The 24,849-nt window shown below is 47.0% G+C and overlaps 1 protein-coding gene across 1 annotated transcript in view; it reads left to right on the top strand.

Annotated features, from left to right (window-relative positions):
• Positions 1–24,849, top strand: part of LOC111159817 (lysophosphatidylcholine acyltransferase 3) — a 38,976-nt gene that overhangs the window by 13,360 nt on the left and 767 nt on the right. The window contains exons 2-11 of the mRNA XM_022522445.1: positions 19,046–19,153; positions 19,851–19,957; positions 20,578–20,671; positions 20,833–20,870; positions 21,291–21,469; positions 22,313–22,421; positions 23,177–23,263; positions 23,370–23,536; positions 24,355–24,502; positions 24,581–24,739. Of these exons, the coding sequence (XP_022378153.1) occupies positions 19,046–19,153; positions 19,851–19,957; positions 20,578–20,671; positions 20,833–20,870; positions 21,291–21,469; positions 22,313–22,421; positions 23,177–23,263; positions 23,370–23,536; positions 24,355–24,502; positions 24,581–24,739 (1,196 nt within the window). The remainder of the gene's footprint in view (positions 1–19,045; positions 19,154–19,850; positions 19,958–20,577; positions 20,672–20,832; positions 20,871–21,290; positions 21,470–22,312; positions 22,422–23,176; positions 23,264–23,369; positions 23,537–24,354; positions 24,503–24,580; positions 24,740–24,849) is intronic.

Here is a 24,849-nt window from a genome sequence, read left to right as displayed (position 1 = left end):
CTCTCTCTCTCTCTCTCTCTCTCTCTCTCTGCCTGCCTCTCTGTCTACTTGTGATCTCTCTCTGTCAAATAAATAAATAAAATCTTAAAAGGGGGGTTAAGATACTTCAGGCCTGTACAAGGGAAGGAAGAGGAGAAAACAGAACAGAAAGGGCAGGAAAGGAAAAGAAGAGGCAAGAGGAGGGGCAGACCCATCAGAGAGGAGGGGAGGGGGGTGTACTGTGGGAGCCCATTCAGCCCATTGCTTCTCACTGTGCCCAGAAAGGGCCTGTTTTCCCAGGTGATAAACATCTCTGCTGGATGATTTCTGCAATCCTCTCCTCTCTCTTCGACTTAAACGGATGCCCCTGCTGGCTGAAACACACTGCTTTAGCATATGCAATACGGGCCACTTCATCCCACCCCTACCCCAGGGTCCCCCCCTTCCCTCCCTTCTCCCCACCCTAGCTCTGGCAGCATTCCCTTGCCTCCTGTAGTCTCTTGATGTACACTGCATTTCAGCCTCTGTGTGTCAGACTGTTATTGAGCAAGGAAGAGGGGTTGTAGGCGGTCTGTTACTCCACACACTCGCCTAGGGGTGACAGTGTACCCAAAGTCTACATTTGACAGTCTTTGTGCCCCTTCTCTTCCACATTTGCTTCCCACATACCACCCTTGCATCCCACGCCCCAGCTGGCTCTCCCTGCCTACCAGTCTCAATCCTGTCAGAGCCTTCTCAGCCTCACCCCTCCTCAGGCCTGTGCAGCCACCGACAGCCAGGAACCCCCTGCTGCCAAATGCCCCACCCCCACCCGGATCCCCCAGTGGAACTTAGTTGGGGAGTATGCCTGTCATTTGGAAGACCTTGGTTGAAGCCCTGTACCCACGGGATCCTGGGAGTAGAAGGATTTTCTGACCAGTGCCTAGTTTTTTTATGGTGGTTGCTTTTTTTTTTTTTTTTTTTTTTTTTTTTTTTAAATCCCAGATCCAAATCTTGGATTTGGGACCTGAAGCTTATATAATCGTGGGGACCTTTTTTTTAGGAAAAAGGATACAAAAATAGCTTATAAGTTTCACGGATACATATGACCATGTGAACTGGTCCTTAGCTCCTGCCTCCACCACCGCCCCAACCCCCCAGGGCCTTAAAAGGGGCCTTTGCAAAGGAAGGGCCTTGAAGCAGAAGCTTTAGTAGCTTTGTGGCCAATGGGCTTCTTCCTGGGAGTATGAGGTGCAATTTACAAACCTTTATTTTTGAAACTTGCTGTAGGTTTAATTTAGTTTAATCGTGAGGTGGGCAGCGGCCAGGCCAGTTAAAAGAAGCCTCGAAGTTTAAGTTCGGTATAGATAGACGTATATAAAATATTTGCTCAAATGTCAATATTTTTTTATAAAGTTTTTTTTTTAAAGATTTTATTTATTTGACAGAGATCACAAGTAGGCAGAGAGGCAGGCAGAGAGAGAGAGGAAGGGAAGCAGGCTCCCTGCTGAGCAGAGAGCCCCACACAGGGCTTGATCCCAGGACCCTGGGATCATGACCTGAGCCGAAGGCAGAGGCTTTAACCCACTGAGCCACCCAGGCGCCCCTCAAATGTCAATATTTTTAAAGTGGCCTCAAGGACATCCACATGTGACACTTTTACAGGTATTTTCTCTTTTAATCTGTACCACAGCCTGCAGATACGGCTAGCACTTTCCCTGTTTCACAGTTGAACACATTGAGATCCAAAGGATCTGTTCACCCCAGCTGCAGAGCTGAATTTCTGAACTAGATGACTCCTGATTCCTGAGCCCAGGGATATTCTGGTTGATCAGATAATCTGGCTGGAAGTTGTCACCATGTGGTGTATTAATTTACAAAGAATTAAAATGTATAAAAGTGGACTGATGGGACACCTGGGTGGCTCAGTCCGTTAGGCGTCTGCCTTCAGCTCAGGTAATGATCCCAGAGTCCTGGGATCAAGTCCCATATTGGGCTCCTTGTTCAGCAGAGAGCCCGCTTCTCCCTCTGGCCACTCTGCCTGCCACCCCCCGCCCTGCTTGTGCTCTCTCACTGACAAATAAATAAAATCTAAAAAAAAAAAGTTTTGGGGCGCCTAGGTGGCTCAGTGGGTTAAGCCTCTGCCTTCGGCTTGGGTCATGATCTCAGGGTCCTGGGATCGGGCCCGCATCGAGCTCTCTGCTCGGCAGGGATCCTGCTTCCCCCTCTCTCTCTGCCTGCCTCTCTGCCTACTTGTGATCTCTCTGTCAAATAAATAAAATCTTTAAAAAAAAAAAAAAAGTTAAAAAAAAACTTTTTAAAAAAATTGTACTTGGGGCGCCTGGGTGGCTCAGTGGGTTAAGCCTCTGCCTTCGGCTCGGGTCGTGATCTCAGGGTCCTGGGATGGAGTCCCGCATCGGGCTCTCTGCTCAGCAGGGAGCCTGCCTCCTCCTGTCTCTCTCTGCCTGCCTCTCTGCCTACTTGTGACCTGTCAAATAAATTAAAAAAAAAAATTTTTTTTTAAATCTTAAAAAAAAATAAAAATAAAAATAAAGTGTACTGAATACAGGTGACGGGAGTATCATTTTATCTTTGCTCATTAAGGCATTTTGGTATCTTAAAGCACCTCAGAATCAGTCTTGAACAGCATTTGTCCCTGTTCCACTGCAAGGGAGAAATGCCAGTCAGCAGACTCTTTGAGCTTTAACATTCCTTCCGTCTGTAAATTTATGTAGATTAAGATTTAGGAAAAAACAGTTCTCTAAGGTAACTAACTCCGTGACCATTCGAACAAACTAGTAGTACAGAAAAATACTATAACCAGATGTTCAGACTTGTAGATCACATGCTTGATGTCCCTGCTGCCGTCTAGTCAGACTTGAAACGCTCAGGAGGGCTCGCCATGATGGACAGCTAGCTCTGGGACTAAGAAGCTAGTGACAACCTCCGTGTGTTTCATTCCCTGTGGCATGACACCAAACAACACTGGTGACATCAGAGTCAGTCTTGCATCGTGTCATAACTTTTCAGCTTCTGTAACTTTTACCAGTTAGCCAGCGTGTGTGTCTGTGAGCTTCAGATGGCCATGCTTCTTACTGAGAGCACTTGGCTTAAATGGAGCAATTAAAGAATTACTTTTTTTTTTAAAGATTTTATTTATTTATTTGACAGAGAGAGATCACAAGTAGACAGAGAGGCAGACAGAGAGAGAGGGAGAAGCAGGCATCCCACCGAGCAGAGAGCCGGATGCGGGGCTCGATCCCAGGCCTCTGAGATCATGACCTGAGCTGAAGGCAGAGGCTTTAACCCACTGAGCCACCCAGGCGCCCCTAAAGAATTACTTTTGGTGAGACTTTGGGGCAGCTCGTTTAGGTGGTTTGGTTGGGTTAAATGACTAAAAAACTAGTATTTCTTAACCTTCATAGAAAACCCTTTTTTGTTCTTTCTCACAAGTAACAGCCATCCACTCATTTACCTTTGAAATGTCCCCTCTATTCTTTTATCCCCAGGACATTTTGATCACTTGTCCCAGTTTTCTTCAATCCTGTGTCAGAGTTGTCAAAATATTTGAGATATTCAGCAGGAGGAGACTTTCATAAAGGAACTGCTGTGTTCTTACTGCACTGCGTGAAGATAGGGACGGGGAGTCCCCAAGAATCAGATGAACAAAACGAGTACAGGAGAGCACCTAGATTTAACATTAAAATGTAGTTTGGGGTGGGGGGGGCAGCTGGGTGGCTCAGTCAGTTGAGCGTCCAGCTCTTGATTTCCGCTCAGAGATTGTGGTCTCAGGATCCTGGGCTCGAGCCCCACACTGGGCTCCCTGCTCAGTGGAGAATCTACTTGTCTTCCTCTCCCACTGCCCATCCCCCTTCTCGTTCTCTGTGTGTGTGTCTCTCTCTCAAATAAATCATTGGGAAGAAAATGTAGTTTTTAGTTGTTTTTAGATAGGAGGATAAGCAAACATGAACATGAGTGTGCCTGTGTCTGCAACCAGGTGCAGTAGATTGTAGCTTTAAAAGCACACAGGTAGTTATTAATGATTCACTCACAGGTCACTGCCAAGTGCCGAGGCATGTGGCAAGAATATCAGAATGGGAATCAGGTGATGTGGATTCTAACTTGAGCTGTTCTCTCTTAACCTTGAGCATGCCAGCTATCCGCTCTGGGCCTCTGTGTCTTATCTAATGAAGGTTTTGGAGTCAGTGGTTTCTAAAATTGCTTCAGATTCTAAGAATCCGTATATCCCGTGAATAACCATTCAGCGTATGACTCAGCCCGAGCTATACAAGATTGTCAGAAGGTGGAAGGTGTGTTGACACTTTGCCCTTACTGTCAATAAGCTTAATCTGGTGAAGAGAAACAAAGGACCAGTTCTGAACAAATTCCAAAGGTGACAGCTTCATTCTCACCTAAATATCTGTAATCTACAAGCACTCTTCCTGCTACAGAGTGATCAGTAACTCAGTGTAAATGCCTCATCAGTTACCGATCCATTGACTAGACAGTGTCAGGCAGTGTCCTTCCTATTTCCATGTCTTTCTTTTCTCTACATAGTTGTTTAGCACGAGGAATTTCCACTTTGATGGAAAAAGAATTGAGTGGCAGATCTTCAAAGTAGAAGTAATTGTGATAAAATTTTCATGGGACAATATTTGATAAAATTTAACTACAAAACAAAAATTACAAATAAGCCAGGTTCGAAAGCAGTCCTGTTTTATATTCTGGTCTGGGATTCTTAGAAAAATTTGAGTGAAATTTGATAGGTACTTCCAGTATGGCCTTTCAGTATTGCCCAAAGCAAAATACCTATTATCCATGGTAACCTTCCATAGTTTAGAAAAATTACAACATCCAGGTAAAATAAGGATGAAACGGGTTTTTTTCAGCCATCTGTAACTAGAAATTCCAAAGAGTTGCCGTAATCTTGTCAGTAAACAGTCCTTAAAAGCAGTGCTGAAGGCTGAGAAAGAAAGGGGTAGACAAGAAATAGAGACAAAGGGGCGCTTAGGTGGCTCAGTGGGTTAAGCCTCTACCTTCGGCTCAGGGCATGATCCTGGGGTCCTGGGATCGAGCCCCACATCGGACTCTCTGCTCAGCAGGGAGCCTGCTTCTCCCTCTCTCTCTGCCTGCCTCTCTGCCTACTTGTGATCTCTGTCAAATAAATAAAATTTTTTAAAAAAGAGAAATAGAGACAATGAGTTAAACCATGATTCTAGGAGATTAACAAAAGGACAAAGTGGAACTGAACAGTAGCCAGAAGCAGCAGCAAAGGGACAGAGGTGGGCAGGTGGCTAGAAGGGGAAAACCAAGAGCCTGTGCTGTTTGAAGGTAGGGGAGATCATTTGCTAGGGACTTACTTAAGTCATGAACCTAGAGGTGAAACCAGAGGTTCGCATCCAACTGCGTCAGTTACTCGCTGATCAGCACAGACCGGTTATCTAACTGCTTTGATGTGTTTTTGCTCATTCAGACACTGAAGACAGTAATATTATTTCTTACTTCAAATAGTTCTGAGGATTAAGTGGGATAATGTGTGTAAAGTGCTTAACTCAGTGCGTGACATGTAGTAAGAATTCAGTAAAGGTTCCTCGATATTAACCGGTGTCAGTGACAATAATAAAGGAAGAAGGAAAGAATAAGAAAGCTAGCAAGAAAGACTGGAAGGGAAGTTCTGCGGAAAGACTGAGATGGGTAGAATTCCAAGGATCGGGACCCAAGGGGAGGAGGAGATCTTTAAAGAGGAGGGAGAGACATCTTCCTCTGAATCTGGAGAAAAGGAAGTAAAAGCATAGATTTTTTTTTTTCTTTTTTAAGATTTTATTTATTTATTTGAGAGAGAGAGAGCATGAGAGGGGGAAGGTCAGAGGGAGAAGCAGACCTCCCACCCTCCCGCCTGCTGAGCAGGGAGCCCAATGCAGGACTTGATCTTGGGACTCCAGGATCATGACCTGAGCTGAAGGTAGTCCCATTCAACCAACTGAGCCACCCAGGTGCCCTAAAAGCATAGATTTCAAGTGGAGCTTCTAAAGTTTTCTCCCAGGGCATCTGGGTGGCTCAGTCGGCTAAGCTGCTGCCTTTGGCTTGGGTCACGATCCCAGGGTCCTGGGATGGAGTCCCGCATCGGGCTCCTTGCTCAGCAGGGAGCCTGCTTCTCTCTCCACTTCTGCCTGCCTCTCTGCCTGCTTGTGCGCTCTCTCTCTCTCTCTCTCTCTCTCTCTGACAAATAAATAAATAAATAAAATCTTTAAGTTTTCTCTCAGACAGTTCCATGTAGACTGTGGTGGAAAACGCAGGAAATGTGTGCTCTTGGGCTCCGGCGTCCTTAGCAAACAGTGGCTGTTCAGACAAACGCCATTGAGGTCTCATGTTGTGTCTTTAAGATACAGGCCAGCTGCAAGTTCTGTTGTGTATGATTTATTTGTTTTCATATAATGAAGTTACTTACCAGTTAAATTGCTTGGAATCATTTCTACGAAACTTCTCGTAGGGCAGACGTGCCATCCACCAGTGCCCCAGCTGGAGCAGATCCTGTTCAGACAAGGATAGGCGTGAACTGGCAGTGATGTTTTCAGTCAGAAGTCCAAGCACTCCCCCGTATTCCTATGGAATTTCGAACTTCTGGAGAAGGAAAAATGTTTCACAGCCGCGGACTTGCCCCCTGCGGTTTTCAGTAACCTTCCCAAGGAGAAGAGACTCACCTCTGGGCGATCGATGCCCCTGGAATGGGCTGTGTTTCCCCTCCACCCACCCACCCCCAGTCACATTGTTCTTCCCAAGAATGGCCCCATCACCCCTTTCACTGAGATTAAGGTTCTTTTTTAAGATTTTATTTATTCATTTGACAGACGGAGATCACAAGTAGGCAGAGAGGCAGGCAGAGAGAGAGGAGGAAGCAGGCTCCCTGCAGAGCAGAGAGCCCGATGCGGGGCTCAATCCCAGGAGCCTGCAACCACGACCCGAGCCGAAGGCAGAGGCTTAACCCACTGAGCCACCCAGGTGCCCAGGAGATTAAGGTTCTTTTCATGAACTTCAGCCTCCGCCTTCCATGTTTCTTTGCCGGCTTCTTCTCCTGGCCTTCCAGCCTCAGGGAAAGAGCCAGGGTTCTTTCCTCTTCTCTGAGGTAAATGCTTCCGCCTGTGGCATACGCAGTCTCCTTTCCACTCTACTGCTTTCTTCCAGAAAACACATGTGGACAGAATGCCTCTGTTTGAGGAATGGTTCCCTTCACTCAGCAGCCATGCTCTCTGGCCAGTTGTCTATTGCCAAACTTCTCGCACTGATAACCTTCATATCCGGCCTGCATTTCCCCATTATCCACTCACTGCCTTTTTAACCCACTGAGCCACCCAGGCACTCTGCTCACTGCCTTTTTAACTGGCCACCTTCTCCTGGTCTCCACATCCATCAAGCTGCTTCCATTGCCGAGTTCCTAATGACGTCACTGTGACTTCAGTGACCTTATCCTCTTCCTTACCCTCCCTGGGCTCTGTAAGGTCTGGTGTGATTAAATTCCTTTCCTGCTAAAATACTTTTTCCTTTCTCACGTGTCCACCAACCTGATTTACCTCCTTATTTTCCTGTTTTATCTCCATTTCTTTTGCTTCCACTGCCTTGAATTACAGGCATTTTCCAAGACTCGGCCCCTGGCCCGCCTGTGTTTCGTGGCCTGTCCCGGGGAGAGCTTATCTTTTTCCTGGGCTCCAGCTCTCACCAGCAGCAGCACCACCAGAGCCAGCTTCCCCCCTCCAGTCTTTGTGTCTCTGTCAGTGGTACTGCCTTCTTTTTAACTTCCCAGAAGGGAAACCTCAAGGTCAGGGGTCTTCATGTTGGGGTATGTGTACTCTAGGGGTAGACAAAGACTTTCCAGGGGGTACGTGGGCATGGATAAGGAATCAGTTTCTAGATTTGCAGCTTCCATATGTGCTCTTGTCTAAAACAGATGTGCTCGAGACTGCTCCAAAGACGCTCCTTTCCAAACTACCCTAAAGTCACCCTTTAGGCCTTAGACAAGGAGAAAAAAGGCATAGTAAGTTGCCCCACAGTATAAAAATCTCACAGGATGCCACAAAAGTAAAGCAAAGAGGAGCAGCCCCTTATTTTTTTTTAATTATTCTTTTTTTTAAGATTTTTATTTATTTGAAAGGGAGCACAAGTGGGCAGAGCAGCAGAGGGAGAAGGAGAAGCAGGCTCCCTTGCCTGAGCAGAGAGTCGGAAGCAGGGCTCTCGATCCCAGGACCCCAAGATCATGACTTGAGCCGAAGGCAGATACTTACCCGACCGAACCACCCAGGCGCCCCTTAGTTATTTTTATTAAGTATAATTAATGTATAGCATGAGCAGCCCTTGTCTTATCTAGGTGACAAATTCGCGGCAACTGTATCTACCCATCTTAAAACTAGAATTCGGAAATAAGATGGTCGTTCTGAGGGGAACATATGAACATGTTTACCGGAACTTAAAAATGAGCTTAGACCTCTTTCAACAGGAAGTCTGATTGAGCCGATTAGCCTGCCATTGGCCAGACATTTTCCATGTGTATGTACAGCACAGCTTCAACGGACTTAGGAAAGAAAAAAAAACCACATCATTTGCTCTTGTTTAAGCTTATCAATGACAGATGGTGACTTAAAAATATGACAGGGGATAGAGAGTTGTTCCAATTTTAGGGGCCGTTCCAGCAAAACTCCAGAAAACCGTCACAGTGGTTCACTCATCTTCAATTTGTCCTTTTCCATTGTCCCCCACATCCAGTTAATCCTATGGATATTTTTTTTCCTATTGTGTCAGTTTCAGACTCTGCCCAGTTTCCCAAACCTTCCTGTCTGCTCTGTTATGCTGTATTACCCCTCTGCTAGCGGGCCCCTCTTGAAGTGACTCGTCCAGGCTCTTTCCTATCTCCGTGTGTCCACATTACTGTCTTCCTTAACTAATTCGTCCTGACTGCTCTGGTCTTTATTGCTCTCTCTCCTTTCTAAATTCTCCAGCATTGGCTGTTCTGTGTAACACATAGAGAACATCAGTGTTTGGTACCTCTTTTCTCTCTGTCTCTAAAAAGCTCCTTAAGAGTTAAAAAACCTCTTCTAATTCTGCCACAGCCCCCTTTTGGCCTAATGCAGTGCTGACCACATAATGGCTGCTTAATCAATATTTTATTGACAGCCTAGAGAACAGAATATTCCCTCATTCATTCTTTCATTCTCTCACCCATTCAACAAATATTTTTGAGATCTTTATTGTATCAGGATTTGTGCTAAGCCCTGGCATACAGCAGGGGGGGGAAATAGACAAAAATCCCTACTTCCAAAGACTGGTAAATAAATAAAAAACAGTGTGTAAAAAAGCAGTTAATAAGTGCTAAGGGGAAAAAGGAAAAGTAAAGCAGAGAACAGGAAGTATGTGTTGGTGGCGGGTGAAGGTTGGGGGGAAGCATGTGCAGTTTTAGATAGGAAGGTCAGGGAAGGCCTCACTGATAAGGTGACATTTTAGTAAAGACCTGAGCGGCTTTTGCTTATCTGTGCAAAGGGCATTTCAGGCGAGGAACCTGTTAAGGTGGCGGCTCTGGGTTGAACCTGCTCGACTACCCAGAAGGGAGAGCTTTGGCTGGGGCAGAGTGGTGGAGATGAGTCAGAGAAAGCTCGGCCTGGGAAGGGCAAACAGATCCCATAGGTTCTGGTTGGATTTTGGCTTTTGCTCAGCAAGGTTGGAGGCCTTCTGAGGGTTTTGAGCAGAGGAATGAGCTGATCTAACTTAGAATAGAAGCCTTGCGGGTGCTGTGTTATGGTAGAAGCCAGAGGTGAGTCAGGCAGCGAGCTATACGGTAACACAGGCCAGAGGTGGTGTTGACTTGGACCGGGGGTCAAGGTGGCCAGATTCTGGGTTTACTCTCAAGGTAGATAGACAGGGTTTGTGGACTGATTGGGTTGAGGCCAGAAGGGGGGCAGGTCAAGAATGGAGGCAAAGTTGCACGGTTTCAGTCCTAAGGGAACAAAGGCTAAGATGCCGTTTGCTGAAATGGGGCAGGCCAAGGGGAGGAGCAGCTTCATTCAGTGAGGAAGGTAAGGCAGCAGCGCTTGTTGGATTTGAGGTATCTGTTTAGGCATGCGCCTTCTCGAAGTGTTGAGTAGTCCATACCAGTGTGGGGTCCTGAGGAGAGGTCTGGGCAGAAGACAAAAATTTGGGAGACATCGGCAAACGGGTGCGACTGGACAAGATCACTGGGCCCCTCACCACTAAAGCAGGTGTGGGGCAATCTCGTGTTTACTGAGCACCTGATATGTACCAGGCTTAATATACAAGCCCTAAGCTAGATACTCCTTGTGCTGAGGAACAAAAAGGTTAACAGAAACTGAGGACTACAAGGTTAAGGATCAACCACCCTGAGATGTCAGCTAGTAAGTAGCAGAATGGGGATTCAAACCAAGATCTGTCTTCACTCCAACGTCCGCCTTCTTCCAACCACCCAGCGCCTTTATTCAGCATTGCATTTTGGAAAGAGTGCTCTTTGGCAAGCCAAAGTCAGTATCCTTATAAAATAAATATGCTATGAATCTTCTTCTGAAATGCAGATGGAAAGGAAATCCCTTAGTCATTTGGTTGTCACATGGAATGAAGATTAGATTCAGAAGCTCTGATACCCATTTGCCCCAAAATTTCTCAGAAAAGGCCTGCGCTTCCCACTAACTTTTTTTTTTTTCTAGGATTTTATTTATTTATTTGACAGAGAGAGACACACGAGAGAGGGAACAGAAGCAGGGGGAGTGGGAGAGGGAGAAGCAGGCTTCCCGCTGAGCAGGGAGCCTGACGCGGGGCTCAATCACAGGACCCCTGGAACATGACCTGAGCCGAGGGCAGGTCGACTGAGCCACCCAGGTGCCCCTTTTTAAAAAATAAAAAAGAGAGAGAGAGAAATTTGAGCTAAGGAGTATGGTAAGGGTCTGGGGAGACAAGGGGTGGGAAAGGCCATTAGCAGGAAGGTGAAAGAAGGTGTTTGGAAAACAAAGTTTGTCCCATTTACCTCCCTCTCACTCTCTGTGAATGTGTATTTGTATAAGTCTTTGACCACCTACAATAGTTAGTTAGCACTATGCTAGCTACCTTATATGCATTGTCTTCCTTAGTCCTTAGACAAACTCATTGAGGCAAGTACTGTCCCCAATTTTACAGATGAGGAAACCGATGCTTCTGTCCATTACTGTGTCCATTACTGTTGATCGATCAAACAAAAAATCAAGTATATAGGTTAGTGTGCTATGGGAAATTCAAAGACATAGGCCTTGAGGAAAAGAGACTGAACATGTAAAAAGTGTAATATAAAACAAAAATGTAAGGAGTGGCATATTCTAGTATATAATGATTTGCCAAACAAGTCTTAGTCCTACTAAGTGCCATGTATATAAGGTATGAATCTGTAATACAGGGGGCCATGGGTTCATTGTGGTCTGAGGGTAGCCATACAGAAGGAAGCACTTGAGCTGGGTTTCCGAGAATGGGTAGGACCTCACTTGGTAGAGGAGTGGTTGGAGAAGGTGTTCCACGTAAAGGGATTGGTGTGACCTAAGGTCTAGAGACAAAAGACGTAAGACATGTTGGGGCAAAAACTAGCAGATCGGTTTTAGCTGCAGCAGAGAAACTAGAAATGTAGTTTAGAAGATAGACCTTGAGTCTTGGGCTTAGGGACTGGTCCTCTGGTGAGTAGTCATTTGGGGGGGTCACTGTTTTCTGAGCAGGAGTAGAAAGAGGAGTACTCTGGTGGAGGGTGGCTGGCAGCCTCAGGCTGTGGGAGAGATCACGTGGGAGGTCACAGCCGGCACTCAAGTGCAGCAGGAGTTCAAGGGCGAGTGCTTGAAGGCCTTCCCATTGAACATAGTACAGAAAGCAAAGGAGGGGTGGACATTGGCGAGAACCATTGGAAAAGAGGAATGTCCAGAGACTCAAGGACAGGAAGGAGACAAGACACCTTCAGGCTTTTGAATGTGGTTGTGTGACCTGGAGAATGGTAGCCCCATAAATTAAAAAAAGCAGCCAAGAGAAGGCTGAGTAGGGGGGGAAGTGGTGTTTTCCTAAAGACCGTGTTTTAGATGGTATGAGATACCAAACTAAGAATGCCCCACCAGGAAGTAGGAAATGGGGAACTGAAACTTGAGAAGTTAGGATTAAAGCTGAAGATGTGTTTGTCTTTGGCATGAACATCCTATTAAGGCACAGGAGAGTAGTGCAGTTTCCAGAGAGGCAGTGTCACCGACAAGGTGCAGGGTCAACACCGAATCCTGGAAATCAGCCATAGTTAGGAGGAGCCAGAAAAACAGCCTTCATTGAAATAGAAAATAGTCATCAGTGCAAACTATTCAGATTATAGCCGGCCACCCTTTGCCAGTCAAAGCAAGGTGAGAAAGTGAGAGCAAACGTTTAGGAACTTTTGTAGCCTGTGACTTTGTATTGGTCCACAACAAATGGGAAGTTTGGTCCACAACAAATGGAAAATTTGAAAAACTGGTCTACACCACCAACTGAGGTGCAGGGTTAGAGGGTAAAAGGACTGAGAGACCCACTCTTAGGTATATATATACCTAAGAGAACAGAAAATATATGTTCACACGTAAAATTGGACACGAATGTTCCATTTATTCAGTAATACCCAAGAAGTGGAAACAACCCAGATGTCCATCAGCTATTAAAAGGATAAGTAAAATACGGTATATCCATACAGAGGAATATTATTCATCCATAAAGAAAGAATAATGCACTGGGAGCATAGCTTCACATGGAGATGAGTTGGATCACTATGTTGTACACCTGAAACTGATAGAACATTGTGTGTCAGCTATACTCAAATTAAAAAAAATTAATGAAGTATTAATATGTGCAGCAACATAAATGAACCTTGAAAACATTATACTAAGTGAAAAAGGCCAGACATAAAAGTCTACATATTATATGACTCCATCTGTATTCAGTCCCCAGAGTAGACAGTCCGTATAGACAGAAAGTAACCCCAGTGCCTCCCAGAGTCTGGGAACTGGAACAGGTAAAGTTATATCCATCACCAGGAGCTTGACAACTTCCCTATAAATAAAGACTTGGCTGCTGGAAATCAGTGGTGATATTGAGAAATAGGATTTTTTTGATATCGTATTCTAACAACAAAGGTCAATATTTGGGAGATCTGCCTAACTCAGTGAACCAGTATTTTCCAAATGACCAGCCCATGGTGTTATAAAAATCACACCTGGGTAAAAGGTTCATTAAAAGCACATGAGGGGCCAATGGATTTTTAATGTAACAGCATGGAAAGTTAACCAGTTTGCTTGCAAGTTAACCTTTAAGAAACTACTTGTCCACTTTTGGTATGGTATCAAAGAATCATATTCAAAACAATGTGAAAAGGCTATTAAGATTCTCTTTCCAACTGTATATCTGTGTAAAGCAAGATTTTCTTCATATGTTTTAACCAAAACAACATATTAACGGACTAAATGCAGAAGCAGATTTGAGAACCCAGCTATCTTTTACTGAGCCAGACAAAGGCCAGAAATTTGTAAAAATGTAAAAGAGTGCCATGCTTCTCATTAAATGGCTTTATTGGTTTGTTTTGGAAAATAGAGTTGTTTTCATTAGACATATGTTACTTACAAAGTCTTCTGTTTACTGTTTTTGAATGAGTTAGTAATTAAATACTTCACATTTTTCTTTGTTTTGTTTTCTCACACAGGAGATATTAATAGATAGCATCCACACTGACAGATGTCATTTGAAGTCCTCGGTTAGTTTTGAGAGCCTTAAGTGGTCCCAAGACCAAAATGTTTGAACACCCCTACGGTGCGCTGTGGATATCATGTCAGCCCTCCGCATGGTGTTTGAGGTGGTCATCTCTTTTGACAAAACTTGGTATTAGTGTCGGGCTAATCCAACACACAGCAGTTCTATCTAATCCTTTCTTCTCCCCCACACTTGCCAAAAATGCTGTGATCAAACAGGGTCATATCCTATTCCTCCAGAGTCCAGAAATAGCTATACAGGTTGAAAGGTCAAAGAAACGTATCAGACTGGAATGTAAACAGCTCATTTCTCTTTCTTCAAATGAAACTTTGGAACCTGTAGGATTCATGAGTAATTTCACAGCTAGTATACAGAGAATCAGGAGTGCCATGAGCAATCTAGGTCGTGACAGATCCCAGTTTCTGACTCAGCTGGCACTTGGACCCAAGTAAACATCCAGTGACTAGCTGGAGAATGCTGCTGGGATACTCTGAGACTCCTTGTGCCTCTGACGAGGACCCAGTTCAGTGTGCCTTGAGGTTCACAGTATTTTGGATGCCCTAGTTTTTGCCGTTGGAACATTCCCATTCTAGTTGGGGATCCTTGGGTTTAGCATGATTGTTAGATCGCATGCTGCATCTTCTGATAAGTTTCTGAAGCCCCCTCTTTAAAACAATAATCAAAGAAGAAATGGTTACAGAATAGCCAAAGTAAATTCTTATATGTTTCATAAACAGGGCACCTGTTACTAGTGGGTGTTGAGTAAACATTTCTCAAAGGAATGAATGAGCCAGTGATCCACAGGATATCTAGAAAATTCACTAGTTGCATGAAGGTATAAATTTGTCTATAAAACAGGACATCTGGGGGCACCTGGGTGGCTCAGTGTATTAAGCCTCTGCCTTCAGCTCAGGTCATGATCTCAGGGTCCTGGGATTGAGACCCTCATCGGGCTCTCTGCTCAGCTGGGAGCCAGCTTCGCGCCCCCCACCCCGCCTCTCTTGTGATCTCTCTCTCTCTCAAATAAATAAATAAAATCTTTAAAAAAGAAAAAAAAAAAAAAACAGGACACCTGGGTGGCTCAGTCGGTTAAGTGTCTGCCTTCGACTCAGGTCATGATCACAAGGTCCTGGGATCGAGTTCTGCGTCGGGCTCCCTGCTCAGTGTGGGGTCTGCTTCTCCCTCTGCCTTCTGCCCACCCTGCTTGTGCTCTCTCTTGCTCTCTCTGACAAATAAATAATCTTAAAAAAAAAACTTTATAAAACAAACCTCTGTTTGTTTGTTTTTTTTTTTTTTTTTTAGATTTTATTTATTTATTTGACAGACAGAGATCACAAGTAGGCAGAGAGAGAGAGAGGGAAGCAGGCTCCCTGCTGAGCAGAGAACCCAATGTGGGACTCGATCCCAGGACCCTGAGATCATGACCTGAGCCGAAGGCAGCGGCTTAACCCACTGAGCCACCCAGGCGCCCTGTTTGGTGCTTTTAAAGAAAGACCATAACCCCCAGTCAACAGGCTTGGAATTTTTTTTTTTTTTTAAAGATTTTATTTATTTATTTGTCAGAGAGAGAGAGAGAGAGGGAGAGAGAGTGAGCACAGGCAGACAGAATGGCAGGCAGAGGCAGAGGGAGAAGCAGGCTCCCTGACGAGCAAGGAGCCCGATGTGGGACTCGATCCCAGGACGCTGGGATCATGACCTGAGCCGAAGGCAGCTGCTTAACCAACTGAGCCACCCAGGCGTCCCTGGAATTTTTTTTTTTAAGATTTTATTTATTTATTTGATAGACAGAGATCACAAGTAGGCAGAGAGGCAGGCAGAGAGAGAGAGCGGGAAGCAGGCTCCCTGCAGAGCAGAGAGCCCGATGTGGGGCTCAATCCCAGGACTCTGAGATCGTGACCTGAGCTGAAGGCAGAGGCTCAACCCACTGAGCCACCCAGGCACCCGAACAGGCTTAGAATTTTATTCTTAGGACCTAGTACAGACTGCTGCTCTGTCTTAGGATTTTTTGTAAAGCAATCTTTCTTAACCTTGGCTGAACATCACCTTCCCTCAGACCTATAGAATCAGACTCGAGGGCAGGGAGTGAGTGAGGATGTGCTTTCGTTGGCTCTTTTTCTTTTTCTTTTTTTTTTTTTTAAGATTTTATTTGACAGCGAGAGAGGGAACACAAGCAGGGGGAGTGGGAAAGGGAGAAGCAGGCTTCCCGCTGAGCAGAGAGCCGGATGTAGGGCTCAATCCCAGGACCCTGGAATCACAACCTGAGACGAAGGAAGATGCTTAACGACTGAGCCATCCGGGCGCCCTTTCTTTGGCTTTTAAAGATTCTTCTGGGGACTACAGCCATTATATTAAGCACTGGCTCCCACAGAAAAGCCTTAAGACTCAGAAATAGCTTGTAGGACAACACTCTCCTCAAAACAGCACATCCCTGCGGGGCAGCCAGGCTCCAGAGCCCGCTGAGCTGAGCGGCAGCCAAGACCAAGGTTTGGTGTTTACACACTCAAAATCAGCTCTGGGTTGTCCCAGCAACTCACCCCACACAGTTCCTTCTTCCTCTCTGCAGCTTCACCCCGGGCTTTGCTGTTCTCCGTGATGATCTCTGTTTTTGGTAACCTGGCCTCCTGCCTTCTCATTTTCCTGCCAACCGCTCCATCTTCTGTGTTTACTAGCATGCACTAACCCTTCACTTACCTGTGTGGAACCCAACAGCCCCCATCCACCCCCGGCATATACCTGAAAACTGGAGAAAAGGGCCTTGAGGGGCCAGGACAAATGTCACCAGGCCTGTGCCCTGCGTCTGTAAGGAAAGCACGCAAGACTCTTGCTCTTAAATCTTTTTTTAACACCTTTAAAACATAGTTATGATTTCTAAGGGATGCTATGGCAAATTAGACATAGGGAAAGGAACTGTCCTTGGCAAGCACACAGAAAAAGCTCAAGAAGTGACTCCTGATCCCTGAATAGCGAGGAAAGGGGCATAAAAGCTCTAAGAAATGGATACAAGAACTCAGAATGCGGACAGTGGAGCGCCCACAAGGGTGAGAGCAAGCAGGTTTACATACCTCGGTAGGTCATGACTGTACTCTAGAGTAATTATGGCCTAGATCCCCGAGAAAATATTAAGTTATATTCAACTTCAGGAAGCAGAGTAGTGTGTGTTGTGTTTTTTATTTTTTGTTTTGTTTTATTTTTAATTTTAAACATTCGAAATGGTTTTAGGGCTTCCAGTTGGTCAAAGGTCCTCGTGCCTAAAGGTAAACTCTTGGCTGTGTAGAACTTACTTATCAGTACTCTAGATATTTAAGATCTACCCTATTTTTTTTTTAAGATTTTATTTATTTGTCAGAGAGAGAACACAGTCAGGAGGAGCAGCAGGTAGAGGGAGAAGCAGACTCCCCACTGAGCAGGGAGCCTGATGTGGGACTTGATCCCAGGACCCTAAGATCATGACCTGAGCTGAAGGTAGATGCTTAACCAACTGAACCACCCAAGCGTCCTGAGATCTACCCTGTTTATTGCTTCTATTCATTTATACCCCTGTGGGCGCCTGGGTGGCTCAGTCGGTCAAGCATCTGCCTTCGGCTCAGGTCATGCATGATCCCAGGGTCCTGGGACAGAGGCCACGGTCATCAGGCTCCCTGCTCAGTGAGGAATTTGCTTCTCCCTCTACCCCTGCCCCCTTGGGTGCATGCTCTCTCTCCGTCAAATAAAATCTTTAAAATAAAATAAAAAGCAAAAGATTTAAGGCTATCAGACCCTATTCTATATACTTTCTAGTACATGGCTCTGGTTCCTAGCAAAACTTGCTGCTAACCTGCTGCTCTGTCCCTGCCAAATTTCTGCCCATGTGATATGTAATGAGACTCAATCCTCTTTCTTTGCTCATTCGTCTGACTGTGAAAGGGTCATAGATGCCTCCCTCTCCCTTGAGCTAGTAATCCTATATCGCTTCATCTCAGCTAGCGAGAAAATAAACTGTTCCATGCCACCTCCTCCCCCATCAAATGCCCTAGAAACAGAATACTGGGCATACAGTAGGCATTTAACAAACGTGTGTCGAATGAATGAGCCGGTGATGCACAGGATATCTGTAAAACTAACTAATTGCACGAAGCTGTAAATCTGATAAAGAGCCTAGTCCACAGTGAGAACAGCAGTCCAAGAACATGGGCAGATCTTGGCACCAAGGAGATCAGATAGTTGATACACTGTTACGTGAGGGGGAAAATAAAAACATAAAACAAAAAACAGGATGCATAAGCACCCAGGAACTGAGAAAACAGACTATAAGCACATAGGCCAATATGTAACACAATTATCTATCTTCTTGTTCACCTGATAAATAATTGAGCATTTTCTCTGGGTATAACACTTTCCTGAGCATTGTGGAGGTCACCAAGCTCACCACCGTATTGCCCATGAAAAATTAAGTGCAATCTATAATTTGAAAGCGAGAATTGCAGCAACTATAAACCATGAACACTACTTATGCAGTGATGGGATAGGTGAGGTGTCCTTCCAGAAAGACACAAGGATTCCAGTTCTCTGCACGCACACACTACTGCCATAGGGGTGTTGCCGAGCACGGGAGTCAGACTTCTTGCTAGAACACTGACTAGGAACATGTAGCAAAACCTCGGAATAGGCTCATTGTAGTTGAGGAATACCAAATGTTATTGACCCTTTTTAATCCAGCAAGCCGCCTTTCGCCCACTTTCAGCCCAGCCCAAGATAGCCCTTGTAGTTCAGTCATGGCCCTGGGACCGTGCTAGGAATCATAGCTGTAGATAACATTTTTCCAGGATATTCACACGGAGTCATAACACAGTTGCTGTCCAGACCTCAGTAGGTGAGGTCTGCAAATGTATATGCAGGCAGGAATCCGACTTTGCAGACTGGCATGAATTTACTTTTGTCCTCTTAGTAAACTGATCTTATTCTGCTAACAGATGAGGTAATGAAATAAGATAGATCATAAAGGTGTAAAATAGTGTCCCTGGGCATCGTTGGACACTCATAATAATTCCTTAAATCATTTAGAATAACACAAGAGAAAATTCCTAACAATATTTAATTGGCTATAAGGAAGACCTAGTCTGGGGACCCAGTTTTGTACCGACTCCATGTAAAACTCCTATCTTCAATTTTAAAGTTGTGTTTGCAAAGAGACTTCTGATTCTTGGGGATGCCGTTACCGTCTCTGCCGATGTCCACAGAATGTATGGGTTTTGCACTCTGGGCTGCATTTCATGCCTGCTAAACTTCTAAGACAAAACCAGGAGGGCATCAGGTATGGGTCACCCTCTCACTGATTTTTTTTCCCCTCTAGGTTACCCCTTGGCTGTGGTTTATCGGCGTTACCTTTTCTTCAAGGACACCTACCTCATCCATCTCTTCCACACCTTTACAGGCCTCTCAATTGCTTATTTTAACTTTGGTGAGTAAACTCAGCAGTGGCATCGCGATTGGCCAGAACCTGGGAAGGAACAGACTTAAACAGAATTTCTCCAGAGAATCCGATGGATAGGGAAGTTATAATGCTGTGCTTGCTGAAAGAGGGTTCGTGTGCGCAGGAACAGCTTAATTCGCCTCTTACGGACATTCCTCTCCCAGATGATATTTTGAGAGCGGCTACCTTGGCCGGACCCCATCATTTTCTTGCCAGCACTGTCCACTCATCAGCAGCACCCCTTTAGCTCAAACATTCAGAAACTCGGTAACTCCCTGCCAGTCCCTTCTATTGATACAATTCATTTCCTTCCCTTCCTCCAAAACATGAGTCTCTTTTTACTTTTTCTTTTTTTTTTAAGATTTTATTTATTTATTTGGCAGAGAGAGGTCACAAGTAGGCAGAGAGGCAGGCAGAGACGGGAAGCAGGCTCCCCGCTGAGCAGAGAGCCTGACTGGGGGCTCGATCCCAGGACCCTGAGATCATGACCTGAGCCGAAGGCAGAGGCTTAACCCACTGAGCCACCCAGGCGCCCCATGAGTCTCTTTTCAAAGAAAAAATCCTCACACCCAAGTTTCTTCTGTAAATTTTAAATTCTTGTGTTTAGAAGTTTCAGGAAGGGTGGGAATGCAAAAAAACCAACCCCGACAACCACAGCCTAAACTGCGCTCCCCTCTGCCTGCAGGAAATCAGCTCTACCACTCCCTGCTCTGCATTGTGCTTCAGTTCCTCATCCTCCGACTAATGGGCCGCACAGTCACTGCCGTCCTCACTACCTACTGCTTCCAGATGGTAACCGCGCCACCCCCTGGGCTGGCTCTGATGGCGGGCTGCTCAGATCGCAGCCGCAGCGGACAGCGATTCAGGGGAGCGGGGAGGTCAGGGACTGTGGTGCAGCCGAAGTGAACTAGGAGATCCAGTTTCTAGTCCTTTCTCCCAGCATCACTTAAAGCCCAACTTCGGAGAGGTCACTTTTCACAGACACCAAGTGTCCCACCTGCACACGGCAGGGCTGAGATGTTACCTGCGTCCAGGGAGGGGCACCAGCTAACCCCCTTTGCACAGGGCTGGGCCACTCGTGTTCTTTGGTGCTGACCGGGCTTAGCCCAGCTGGCTGGCCATGTGGGGTATCGCTTAAAGGCAAGACAGGAATTCAGCTTGGAATGAGCCAGGGACTCTAAGCTCTGAATTCTCCGTTCTGCCCTCATTTGGCCAAGAAGCCTTGAGCAAGTCTCTTCCCCTCTGTGGGTTAATTTTTTCTTTCATTTATAGGTACATAAATAAGCCTTTAAGGAGATCAGGATAAAGGAAAAATGAAAGAATACAGTGGGTTTCAGAGCAGGGAGAAAATAAACCCTAGCAGGAGCAGGTGGTAGAATTAAGTTCTTCCTTCACCACCCCCACCCCACCAGGCCTACCTTCTTGCCGGATATTATTACACAGCCACTGGCAACTACGATATCAAGTGGACAATGCCACATTGTGTCCTGACCTTGAAGCTGATTGGTGAGTGCTGCCTTCCCTGTTTACACCTAGGCTCCTCCCGGTCCCACCGTAAACTTTCTTGCTCTGTGTGCCCTCTGGTCTGCTCCTGGCTATACTCAGTCCACAGGCCACATCCTCAGTGCCCTCCCTCTGCTCTACCCACGCCTTCTCTCTCTGCTCAGGTTTGGCTGTTGACTACTTTGACGGAGGGAAGGATCAGGTAAGTACCCATTCCTCCGCAGAGAGGTTAAGGAATGTAACCAGAGGGAAGGAGAAAGGCTGTTGCTACCAAAAGACTGCACCCAGATGCCAGGAGCAGAGCCTCTCACCCCTGCCCAGCCTGTGTGAGTTCTGTTCAGAGAGCACTGAGCAAGGATCAACAAATCTAATTTCCCCGGATCCTGCTCGTGCACAAAGTCCAGAGATCAGTGCTAGCCTGGCATTTGGAAAAGCAGCAGTCACCTGTTGCTGAGTTACCCCTCATTTCCATGTGAAGCGGCTCCTCTTCCCCATACCATGCCCTCAAAGAGACGGCTATCTGAAGAAGCCCGGTTTTGTGGGTACAAGGGTAGGGAACACACAGACTGGCTCTTGAAGGGAGATGCAAGGCTATCCTAAACCATTTCTCTTCTTGGCATAGAATTCCTTGTCCTCTGAGCAACAGAAATATGCCATACGGGGTGTCCCTTCCCTGCTGGAAGTTGCTGGTTTCTCCTACTTCTATGGGGCCTTCTTGGTAGGACCCCAGTTCTCAATGAACCACTACATGAAGCTGGTGCAGGGACAGCTGACTGACACACCAGGGAAGATACCAAACAGGTAAATCGCCCTCTTGGTCCAGACCTCTGTATAGGTGTCTCACCTTATACAAAGCCACTTCTAGACGACTTCCAGAAGGCCAGCCCTGCCCAAGTTCTCCAGCGTGGCCCTGGCTGAGTTCTCCAGTGTGGCCCTGGCTCACAGGCCTGGGCCACGGCAGGCACAGGACTGTTGTAATGGGCCATCTATCCCTGCTCATTGTGGCCAGCAGGTCCTTTTCAGCTGAGGCTACTTCCAGCCATCCATTCTGACCCTCTAATATAGACATAAAAATTCACTTTTATGCCACAGGATTTTGCCTGAACAGCCACATCCCTGCCTTTAAAACCCATTTTCTCTGTTTTTTGGGGGGTGGGGATGTTAAATATATGAAAATATGTATATATGTATATACATATATACACACACACATACATACATGTATCAGAGTAGAAAATTGAAGTTACCAGAAAAACCCCTTTCCTGAGAAGTTGCCTGGCCTGTGGCTGAGCCTTGATTCGGCCAGGGTAGGAAGGAGCAGATTGAGAATCGGGCATTCTCCTGTCCTCCACCTTGGCCCTTCAGGCCCAATGTGGCCAGAGAAGGCCGGCAAGGCCATGCGGTCCCACAGGCTCGCACACACTGGTCCCTTGTCACGCTGCCCTACCCCGGGACTGGCGGGCTCCTGCATTAACCACTCCTCGAAGCCAGCCACGTCGAGCTGCCTCTCCCTGACACCGACTGTTGGCTTGGCACTGAGAGCGCCTTGTCCCACACACTCTGAACACACTCCTCTGCGTAATTAAGGTCAGAGGGTGAAGGGATGAGGCTCTGCCCGCTGTGACCCTGCTTGTTCCTTTCCAGCACCATACCTGCTCTCAGGCGCCTGAGTCTGGGCCTTGTCTACCTAGTGGGCTACACTGTGCTTAGCCCCCACATCACAGAAGACTATCTCCTCACTGAAGACTATGAAGTGAGTGGTGACTGGTGCAGCAGCCGCGTGGCCGCGTCCGAGTTAGAAATGAACAGGCAAGGATCCCTGTAGCTAGGCGAGAAGTGGGTAACACCATCGACAAATGCATGTTGGTTTTGCTCTTAGATCTGGGAGAGTTGATGTGTCCATGCCAGCCGGGCCGGGACATGTTCATCAGCCAGCACTGAACGACCTTCGCGGGCACAGGGCTGTGCCAGGTGCACGTTGAGCGGCCCCTCCCCTCCCTCAGGAGCAGCTCGTAGCTTGACATATTGCAGCCAGGGACTCCTTGGAGCCTAGTAGCTTCCGGTCCTCTCCAGCCTGTTTTCTTCTCTTGATAGATTGGGGGCTTCTAGGGAATTCAAAAACCGAGGGAGGGGGAAGTGCTGGCTTTTGCTCCTGCCCAGCTGAAAGGCTTGCAGCAGCTCCCTACGCATTCTGGGTAGGTTTGTCTCTTAAATTAACATTGACCGTGGATATCTAAAAAGTCCCTTAGTACTTGGTGTCCCAAATGCTCGGTGCTTTAGAAAGTTAGGGAAGAGGCTGTTTCTGGGACTCTCCAAAGAGAAAGGCGAATGGATGTCCGCTGGGTTCCCAACGTCTTCCTCTTACCTAGCCTGTGCGAAGGGCCACCCAACAGACTGCCAGGTGGATGCATGGCGGTTAGCCACGCGCGTGGAGAGGAGGAACGTTGAGGGAAGTTTGCCTTACCCGGGGAGCATCCCTAACGCGTGGCCGTTCTTCCTTCTCTCAAGAACCACCCTTTCTGGTTCCGCTGCATGTACATGCTGCTCTGGGGCAAGTTTGTGCTGAACAAATACGTCACCTGTTGGCTGGTCACGGTAAGTCACAAAATGAAAGCGGGTTCTCGTTCAACAAGCCGGGGGACGGGGGGCGTTGTGGCAAGGAGCGTAGCAGGAAGGCTCATGGAATTGCTCCTTCCCTCAGGAAGGAGTGTGCATTCTGACAGGGCTGGGCTTCAATGGCTTTGACGAACGTGGGAAGGCACAGTGGGATGCCTGTGCCAACATGAAGGTGTGGCTCTTTGAAACAACTCCCCGCTTCACTGGCACCATCGCCTCGTTCAACATCAACACCAATGCCTGGGTGGCCCGGTAAGCCACTGACAGGGAGGTCTGGGCCCTAGCTCCTCCTCCCTCTGCTTTCCCAGATTTGAAGGTACAAATGTACTGTCCGTCTTTTCCCACTCTGGGTAGAGAACCTGCAGTCATCCTCACACCCACACACTCATACATAGTTTTGTCCCTGCTCCCATCCCCCCAGAACCCATTCCTGTCATATCTGTAGGACACAAGCAAGACCCAGACCTGCCTTGAGTTTTCTGTTTGTTTTTTAGAGAGGAAGAGAGAGAGGGTGGGGTAGGACAGAAAGAGAAGGAGAATCTTACACAGGCTCACTCCCAGAGCAGAGCCCAACACGGGGCTCGATCTCACGGCCTCAGATCATGATCTGAGCCAAGATCAGGAGTCAGATGCTCCTGATCCACCCAGGCGCCCTAAGAAGTGCCTCGAGTTTTAATCCCACTTCTGCTACCCACTGGTTTTATGTTCCCCGTTGGCGTTGTTAACTTGTCCCCAGTGCACCAGTGGGAGCCGCGCTGGAACTGGTCTGTCCTGCGCACCCCTGTGCCCGAGGTGTAAGTGTGCAGCAAGCACCTGGGCACCTGATGGTGTGGCTTGTCCCGGCTCACCCGGCTAAGCTTGAGGCCTGTTTTCTGTCACCGAACTGAGCTGGAACTTCTCCTTTCATCTCTAAAGCTAATAAAGGATGGCACTGCCTCCCTTACCGGGGTGGCCCCGAGCAGGAGCCAGCCACCACCACTGCACACCTCAGGGTGCTAGGAAGCCAGAGGCAAGATGGCGGCAGTGCATAGACTGGTCTGAGGCTCATCCCCACCCACCCTTCTCTCTAGTTACTTCTTCAGACGACTCAAGTTCCTTGGAAATAAAGAACTATCCCAGGGATTCTCATTGCTCTTCTTGGCCCTCTGGCATGGACTACACTCAGGATACCTGGTCTGCTTCCAGATGGAATTCCTCATTGTTATTGTGGAGAGACAGGTAGGCCTGAAGGGTGGTGTATGAACGGGGACTATGAGAAGGGGCCAAACACTGATGACCTCTCTGCTCACTCCCCAGGCTGCCAGCCTCATTCAGGAGAGCCCAGCCCTGAACAGGCTGGCTTCCATTACTGTCCTCCAACCCTTCTACTACTTGGTGCAGCAGACCATCCACTGGCTCTTCATGGGTTACTCAATGACCGCCTTCTGTCTCTTCACATGGGACAAATGGCTGAAGGTAAGTGAGGGCCTTCTGGCAAGGACAGGGGAGGAGGTGTCACTGAGAGCTCAGGCAGTAAGGGATAGTCCCTGCCCTGTGTCTACCTCAGTGGCCTTTATCTTCCCCAG

The sequence above is a fragment of the Enhydra lutris genome, unplaced genomic scaffold (genome assembly GCF_002288905.1).
Source record: "Enhydra lutris kenyoni isolate GAN:26980312 unplaced genomic scaffold, ASM228890v2 scaffoldscaffold69, whole genome shotgun sequence".
NCBI lineage: Eukaryota > Metazoa > Chordata > Mammalia > Carnivora > Mustelidae > Enhydra > Enhydra lutris.
Note: the sequence above shows the minus strand (reverse complement) of the source record. Positions and strands in the feature narration are given on the sequence as shown.